Raw genomic sequence first — 9154 nt, forward strand, 5'->3', positions numbered from 1 at the left:
TGTGAGCCGGGCCATCAGGTCTTCGAAACAGACTCGCCGTGACGTTAATCTTGACAAAATTGAGCCAGGCTTCTTGGCTTTCGGGGTATCGCAGGGCAGCAGGGTCGATCTTGACAACTCCGACCAGCTCACGGATCCTTGGCATCGTCGCAGTCTAGCCTGGCATTCTCTCAAGCTGCTCCTCCTCCTGTGCTCGCAGCAGCACTGGGGGCTTCCTTGTGATGGCTGACGACGGCGGGCGGCCGACCGTTTGCTTGTGGGAATCCAGGGCCGGAGGAGAACACCGACGAGCCCGACGAGTACACGCCGTCGCAAACATTCACCGACGGGCGTAACGGGGCCGACTTGCCACGGACCTTGGGGATCTCTGATATCCACCAGGAGGGCCCTGGTGGAGCATGAGACCACTGTACCGAGCGCAATCTCCCTATGAGAACGCTTGGAGAGAGCTTCGTTCACGCATTGTGCTCATCCGCGGAGGGCATATTATTGCCTACTTTAGACAGTGCAGCCACCGGCTCCGGTCGCGAGGGCCGCGTCTGATTATTATTTGCAGGGTCTCCATATTCTAGAGTACGCCGCATCGCACCCGTGCCGAAGCACATCGGGTCGTGCTCGGGGTATTCTCATGTTTGGGCCCAGAGAATCGGCCGGTTGGGATACCTACGGGTTTACAAAGCATGGGCCACGGAGTTGCGCTCCGTCTCGACCTCCCCACCCCCTGACCCCCCCCTTCATCTTATCCCTGCTTCTCTCACAGGACAGAACTTCGAGCCTTCTCAGAGGCGATGGTCAATGATACATCGGGGCTTGCGTGGACAGCTGGACATGGCCAGCGTCGGCGACCAAACCAGGATATCGTTATCCCCATCGGGGTCTTAACCCAGCAACCCCAGGCTGCTGTCAGGGGGATCTGCTGGGTCTTTGAAGGAGCAAATGACTACTATGCAGTACACACGACCATCGAGCACAATTCCCGATGCGTCGGATTCGTCGTCAACGTCGGGAAATGCATTCAACGCAGCGCGCCCTCTGCACAGGAGACTAGGTTTCCATCTGTACTCGCATCTTTCGCGTTCGTCTGACTGCTAAACCAGAGGAACTTTGGGCTGAAAGTGAAATCTGTACGTCTACGAGCTTCGAACAGGCGGCTTACGGGAGTCCACCGCTAAGTTCCGATGTGGTTCGGCATTTTGCGGCACGTACGGTACATGGCCGGATGAATGTGAGTTGCGAGAGATTACCTCAGATTCCATCAGGTGTGGCCCTCCCTCTCCCACATCTTCACAGGGTGCGTCAGTCGCCCCCTCCTCTCCCACAGAAGGCCGCTCATCTCCATGCCTCGTCTCTCGCGCCTCGCTCTCCCAACTTGGAGAGCTCCCTGTAAGCCATGTGCCTCATAGGGCAGGGCTCGAGCTTCTTGAGGGGTCTGAGGGGGTGAGTGGAGGGCTGGGGTGTGGAGGGAGATGGACGAGCAGTTCTCCAAAGAGTACTGCAGAGTACATTGGTCGACCTCGACGTGCAGAGAGAGTACTGGCCAAAGGGCTGGTCATTGCGAGAGTTTCGGGTAGCGACTTGAACCGCCCGCCCCACCCTGGAATTTGGGGGCGGAGAGACTCCGACAAGAGCACAAACCAACGAGACGAACCATGAACCCAGACCCCAGCACTTCGGACGAGGACTCGGGACCGAAGGGTATATACTATGTATACGACTCGCTGTTATAGCACGGCGCAGTGCAAGGAAAGGCGAAATTGGAGAAATTGGAGGTGGCAGTGGGAATAAACAGCCGAGGGATGACAAGACGAGGCACAACAAGCAGCGGCTTCTGCGTTGTTTGACACGCTGCTGCTTCAGCTCAGCAGCGACGACCAACTGAGGTGGAGATGCTGCAAGAAAAGGTACTTTGGTGTTGGTGGAGACGCTGCACTGCGGACAAGTATCCACCGACCTGCACAATTCCCTGGCTTTCTTCACTTGTCATCCGCAGCTTTTTCTCTCCCCCCTTGTTGGAAGATGGACTGTCGGATGAGGGCTGACGGGGCACTCGTCTGCTCGCCATTTGGCTGCCAGTGGGCCGTTCATCGTAGTCCGGCCCGTCCACTCATGTCGAGTCTTTTTGCGTCCTCTCCCCGTCACTTCGACTGTCACCTCCAATGCCCTGGCTGCTCGCGACACCAACCGGGTGGCACCCACGCCGCTTTTCGACCGTGAGCTGCAATGCTGCGCTGCACTGCAATGCAGGCTGGCTTTCTCTCCCTCATCCCATGTTGATCGTACACCCACCGACGTGTAGGTGTGTACCTTGCCTTGGCTGCGTCTGCGTGTGTCTTGGACTGGGAGGATGACACGCCCTTGACGCAGCGGCCACGGCAAACCACCAACAAGCTATACACGGCACACTTGGGCACACTCTTGCTCGACACGCCCGACTTCCCGCGGAGCACCGCAGACGATGCGCGTGATTCCCTCGGCCAGCCTGGGCCCATTGGAAACGACAAGCGACCGACGACGGCATCGTCGTCATCATCGCCCATCGACAACCACCAACGACACACGCTGCAAGCCGCCGCCACCTCCTCCAGCGCCAGCGCCAGCGCCTTCGCCCGCCGTCTGCCCGCTTCATCCTTCTCGCCCTGGCGGCCCGTCCCAAGCCCCAATTTCCAAAAAAGCAACGCTCATCTCACTTCCACGAGGATAGAGATGAGTTGGCGCATCTGTGATTCGACCTTATTTCGATGCCTAAACAGAGGCTTGTTGTTCCATCACACCGTCACTTGGGACCCTAAACCTTACTCACATGGCGAGATGAACCCTCAACCGGCCTGCTGCTCTCATTCGGGGCGTTGTTACCTTGGACCGAACGTCCCTACAAATTAGGACCCGTCCTATTTCCATCGCGGCTGTGTCGGACGGGGAGGGGGGTGGGAACGGCGGGGAAGCTACACCTGCATCTCCAATTCGCTACCTCGGGGCACCAGCGGCCAGGTACGTATCTCGCAGTTCTTCGTTTCTGCTTGTTGCTGCCAGACGCTCGTCGCAACGCGAAATACAGAGCACAGCGAGTCTTTGGATGCTGAGCCGCAGGTCGTCTGCCATTACCTGTGCATTTTCGGGCTGCAGGTTCTGCGGACGACGTCTGCAAAAACATAGCGCGCATGTACATGTCTGTTGCCTCAACTGAAGCTGGGTTGTCTGCGGCGGCGATCGCTACCCGTTGCCAGAGTCCTAGAGCCCCCGAGCCCGGGTTCCAGGTTACAATCCAGGTCCAGAGACAGGCCCAGGTTCAGGTCCGTTGCAACGGGAGGCGGGTCTTCAATTGCCCGCCAGGACTAGTGTCGACAGAAGAGGCTTGGGTCGAGTCGATGCCGCCCCTCTTCCGTGCCATGCCAGATATGAAGATGCAAGTCGTCATGGCCTGCTTTGGGACGCTGCATGCCTTGGTGCCCTCTCGCTTCCTGCTCGAATGCTTCACCTCTGGCCCAGACTGCGGGTTGCAGAACGAAGCCTGCGCGCAGAGAGCCATCGCTCGGCCATTTTGACGTTTGCATTGATGCTGCGACCTGGAAACGGGACGGATCATGATGGGATGGGAGGAACAGGCCCCGTCAAATCAGCACTCAATCTGCTAGTTAAGGCCTTCGCCTTGTCTGCGTATGGTGCCGATCTTTGCACCCGCGGACCCATCAACTTGGTAAAGCATCTTTCGACCTCACGGCTGTTGAGTGTTCCACGGCAGGCAGCTGCATTGAACCCTGGGGACGGGGAAGACAAACAGCGTCTCCCGAGCATGGAGCCTCTCCGCCTGCCGGGCTTTCACGACTCGTGGATTCAGCCTCAAGATGCCGTTTATCAGTCATGGTCTAGAAAGATCCGCAGAAGACGATCAAAGCTCCGCGCCGTCTCTGTCCGGCACCGGCACGATGACCTCTCGTCTCCCCCCACTCAACCCAAAGCCTCTGCACAATTTCTTGGTATCGTCGTCGACTGGTCTGGGATGTCGGTAGGCGGTAAAGGAAGCTGCGCGCGTTGCGGTAACAGGCAGTTGCGTTCACTTACACGTGGACGATAAATTGCTCCCGCCAGCCTCTTGGTATCATTAGCCCCACGATCCGTGAGCTCCGTCGTGCTGGAGGACCGGGGCCCCTGGGAGTGCTGCTTCCTGGAGTTGGGTTGGGATTATTCCCCACTGAACCCCGGCCCCAGGCTCGACCGGATAAAGCAGGCCCTGCTCTCCTCCTAACTCGGCTCGAATGATCTTGACATCACCGGGAGACCCCCGGCCACAGGTCGCGCGCCCTTGGCAAGCGGCGCCTACGCAACAGCGGCGGGGGGGGGGGGGGGGGGGGCCCCCCCNGGGGGGGGGGGGGGGGGGGGGGGGGGGGGGGGGGGGGTCCCCTCCCCTTTCACCCACCAACCCATGGACGGAGAGCGACTCCGAGAGCCAGGTCCCCATCTCTTTTTTCCTTCTGTTTAGTGTGTTCTCCGCCACGCCCACACCTTGCTAGAACCCGTCGTATCTCCATATTGACGACTTGACAAAAGATCCAAAAACGACATCGGATGAAAGAAGCAAAGTACGTTGGACTTCATTTCGCTGAACCCAGTGTTCTTTTTCATTCGTCGTTTTTCTCGCGCCGTCCGAATTTAGCTAGGTGTCCATTCTGCACCATACCATGCACCGCGTACCCGTAAACCCGCGCGCGCCCCATCTCGTAATCCTTCCCAGCAATGCTTATTGTTCCCTTTGTAAGGTAAACGGGGTCTCGTTTCTTCTGCGAGGTCCTTTCTGCACGAAGCCGAGGCACCTTTTTTGTGGTTATTGCATGCCTTACCCACGACGTGCCTTGGGGAATCACAGGAAACGTAGATAGTAGAGGAGAAACAGAAAAATGCGAAAATACAAGATACAGAATCTACCAATGTTTTGGAAAGCGACAACTGTGACCTTTCCCACCACACCCCCCTCCCCTGCCCAAGGGTACCCTAGACCATGTTGGGACCAACTTTGGGGGCCTCTCTCCGAAACAGGTGACTCTCTCTCCCGCGCCGTTCATAGGCCCGTCAGAGGCTGCAGAGTCTTTTCGAGATTAAGAAAAAAACCAGGGGTCTGGTTACTGTTGTTTCTGTTGTCAATTTTCCCCCGATGAGGGTAGCATCCATTGCGGGAGTCGTTCACAGGTCACATTAGAGCGGATGGGGGCGGCGGGAGGGAACTCCGATGACGTTCGGTTCTTAACAACATTTGCATTTGCATTTTTGATTCGTTTGTGTTTGTGTGTAATGTGTGTGTGCCATCGAGGCCCGACCAGCATACGAAAAAAAGGTAGAAGAAAATTATGTACCAGACGTCTCTCTCTCTCTCTCAATCAATCAACACCGTATGTCCAAAATAGGCAATATGTAAAAAAAAACCAAACGACAAAAAAAGTTTGAAGGTTGGAAGAAGGTTGTGTGAACAAGAAGAAGAGAAAGAAGAACAGCGTTTTCCGTAATCTTTCGTTTCCCTGAGGGAAACGAGGTGTATTTCAAGAAACGCTAAAGAAAGGGTATATCTTAGAAGATGAGGAGAATAGAAAGTGAAAAAAAAAGGGGGTGGTGAAGAAGCGGCCGGGTTCCCCGATGCCGCGGTTGTTGGTGGTGGTTGGTGTTTTGTGAACGAAAATAAGCCAAGAATGCCAACCCTTTCTCCATAAAACAAAAGTCCAAAAATCAAAGTAGCCAACGCAAAGCAAGGCAGAGCGAAAAATGACAGAGAAATAAACACCGTATCCTCCCAAGTCGGTGTGAACATGCTACCACGGAGGGCAGACACGTTGTGACCGTTTCCCGTCCTCTAAGACAAAGCAAAGTCGATTTTTGATTCCCAAACCACGGCCCATCCCCTCCTCCTCTCCTCCTCTGCAAACCAAAGTCCTTTTGTTTTCTTCTTTCCCTAGGATGTACAGATAGAATGGAAGAAAAAACACCAAAAAGAGGGGGGCGGGCAGCGACGCGCAGTGCGGCGTTGGTCGTCCTCGTACGTTGTTGGTCGTCGCATGTCGGCGTGGATGATGTGCGAGGAGCGGAAGAGCAAGGGGCCCAGCCAAAGTCCGACGGCCCCTCTCCCTGACTGTGCTGCCCCCCTCTCCGTCCAATACATCCCCCGCCAACAACCAACAGGGAAGAGTTAAAAAAAAAAAAAAAAGGTGTCATGCCGGTCTTTGCGTCGTTAAAAATAATGATGAATGATGGCTGCTTCCAACACCAACAAAACAAGACAGGCCGTGCCCCTAAGCCACGTCACCCCAGCAGCAGCGGCGTCAGGTCTATGTGTTGCGGCGCTGCTTGCACTTGTCGTGGAGGAGGTGGCCGTTCCGCGCCGTTGTTCTCGTGAACTCGGCTCCACAGTTGGGGCAGGTCGCCTTGGCTGCTTGGCCTGATTTCTCACGTTGGTGTCTGAGGAGGTTGCTAAAGGTCGAGAACTGGCGGCCGTTGCAGCCGTGCTCCCAACATTGGGGCTTGGGCCGGCTCTGCACCACCCTCACGTGCCCTCCCTGGTCCGCTCCGGCTCCGGGCGCCATCGAGGGCGGCACGCCGTACATCATCGGGTCCTGGCTGACTGACAGTGGAGGGCGGCTGCTAAGAGGCGGTGTGTCAGCTTTCCTGCCCTGCTGCTGCTGCTGCCAAAAGTAGTGGCCTCGGCCACCACTTCTCGGTTCGCTGCTCACGTACCCGTACTGTGCTGGTGGTTGGAACTGGTTGGAGTAGTCCATGCCGCCCATGCTGTAGGCCGGCGCCATCGGGGGGTACCCGCTCTGGTAGCCGTGGTCTGACAGCGGCGGGCTGTACGAAGGGAGGTATGACGAGCTTCCCATGGTGGTCGTCGGCTCGGCGAGGAGCGAGATCGGGGCAGGCGCGGTGGTGTAGACGGGAACGCCCATCGTGCTGGAGACGTCGGGCATCGAGAGCGGTGGCGAGTGGATGTAGCTGTTGCTGCCGGCTCTCCTTACCCGTTGAGAGGTCTTTGAGTCCCGGCGCGCCTGGTCCCTCTGCTTCTTGAGTTCCCGCTGCTCCGGCGTCATGACCCCCCTTGGCGGGCTGGCCGTCACTGATCTCGATCCGCTGGGTGGTGTGAGGCTGGCGTCTGAGGAGCCGAGAGATGCGAGGTTGTGGCCGAGAAGCGTCCCGCTTGATTCGCCGCTGTGTTCGAGGCCTTTTGGTTATGCATGTTAGAGGCACGTCCAGGGATGAGCTGTCGTTGGAAGGGGAGAGGGGGGAGCTGATTTACCAGGCCAGGTGAATGTTGATCGGCTTCCCATGGTGAACGTGGGGTCGAATGGGATAGCAACAGTGCTGGGAAAGAGACAAGTGTTAGAGAGACTGGTCAACGGTTTTCAACGTGGTTCAAGGTCCGGGAGCGCACCTCATGCTTGCTCCGTGTGGTAGTGGCGGCGATGAGGATGGGTGGTGGTGAGAGTAGGTGTCCTGGGCCGGGTCTACTCTGACTAGAGGCGTCGAGTTGGAAGCGTGCTGTTGGTGGTGTACCTCGTTGCTGTCGTTCCACTCTGCATTCAAGATCTCGGGAGGCAGGAGGGGGAAAGGCGAGTATCCTTGGGAGCTAGAGTTGGTTGAGAGGAAGGTGGCCGAGCTGGGCGGGTTGGGACTGATATAGCCGGAGGAATGGAGAGCCTCGGACCTGATGGAGGGGCTGGACTCTACCGGCAAGGTTCTGGGGGAATCGACGAGCTGTATGCTTGCGAACTGAGCAGTGGTGGCTGATACGCGGCTTCCTGCTCGGGATCTGGGTGGAAGTGAGTAAGAGTTCTCGCAACCCTGCTCGGAATAACTGGAAGCCATTGATAAAGAAGAAGGACGACTAGGAAGAAACTCTGGATGGCACATACGGACAAGGTGGTGAGGGTCCAAGGTCGGTGATGTTGTCAGTGTCGGTGGAGTGAGAGTGTGTGTATGTGTGTATGTCCAAGCGCCGTTTACGGGTGTATGTGTTGTTGGTATGTGATGTGGCCAAGTGACGATGTATCGGCGAGGCGGAGAGTGAGAAGGACTTATAACAGACCAATGTGAATCAGGCACCGAAGTTTTGAAGTCTGGAGAAGGAAGGATTGCTTGCTTGCTGGCCGGGTGGAGGCTTTCGGTTCAACTGAGATCACAGATGCTATACTTGGACATCATCAGAAGGTTAAAGATCTCAGCCTCACGGGTCCAGGAGCGGGCACTGGTCTTATAAATGGGAGTGGGCAGTGAACGACATGTAGCAAGTAGCGTGTGGAGTTATGGTATTAGATCCCGACCTTGTGTCGACGTACCGTCTGGCCATGCAGCAGCAGGGCCAGCAGCAGACGGAGGAGAGATGGGCATGTTCGAAGACAAGCTACACTGGATGGAGGTAGGCCCAGACGTGGTGGCAGGGGTTCGAGGATGAGAGAGAGAGATGGGATTATGGTGACCAGGATGGGGGAAGAAGGGTACGGTACGGAGGTACAAGCACCAGCACCAGTGTGTGAGGAGGGGGGTGTGGTCCCAACGGTCGAAGAAGGGGGAGGAGGGAAGGGGAGGGGAGGGGGTGTTTTACGGGAGGCGTAGGACTCCCTGGGGTGTGTGTGTGGGGGATGAAGAGACGGAGAGCAAGAGAGGCAGAGGTGAGAAAGGTGTGTGGCGTGTGTGTACTGTAAATATGTGTGTATGTGCGGCGTAGAACGAGGAGGTGTGCGTCTTTGCGTTATGAGTGTGACATGCAATACCCAGGACAAGGACTCTGGGGACAGGACAGGACCAGCTGCTGGTGGAGCGAAGGTCAAGGGCAGTCAGAGGTGTCTCTCCCACTTCTTCCAGTGTCCAGGCCAGAGGCAAAGGCAAAGGAAGAGAGACCCAGAAAGACTACCAGAGTGATGGGCAGACGGGCACAGTCCAGTCTCCAAGTCCGCCTACCTGTCTTAGCAATTGAAGAAAAGACATGGGGCTGTGGCGGGGACGGGGAAGGGATCGATAGGCTCCAGCATTTTCTGCAAAAGCATTGGCAGCCGCGGTATGAACGCCCCGGTCAGTACCCTCAACGTCCCTGCTTGGGATGGGCTGCAGGGCTATGGCTAGCGTCCTTCACCCTCGCAGCCTTCATATGCAGTACGCAGTAGAGGAAGACACAGAAAGAGAG

At 56.9% G+C, this 9154-nt stretch overlaps 1 protein-coding gene across 1 annotated transcript; it reads right to left on the reverse strand.

Annotated features, from left to right (window-relative positions):
• Window positions 1-6308: 6308 nt before the first annotated feature.
• GCG54_00004159 (uncharacterized protein) lies at window positions 6309-7839 on the reverse strand (the record flags this gene model as incomplete). The annotated part of the gene is made up of 3 exons (XM_045404213.1): window positions 6309-7195; window positions 7271-7335; window positions 7406-7839. 3 exons carry the CDS (start codon window positions 7837-7839, stop codon window positions 6309-6311), a joined length of 1386 nt encoding a protein of 461 aa, XP_045264048.1.
• Between the last annotated feature and the right edge of the window lie 1315 nt (window positions 7840-9154).

The sequence above is a fragment of the Colletotrichum gloeosporioides genome (genome assembly GCF_011800055.1).
Source record: "Colletotrichum gloeosporioides strain Lc1 chromosome Unknown consensus_48, whole genome shotgun sequence".
NCBI classification, from domain to species: domain Eukaryota; kingdom Fungi; phylum Ascomycota; class Sordariomycetes; order Glomerellales; family Glomerellaceae; genus Colletotrichum; species Colletotrichum gloeosporioides.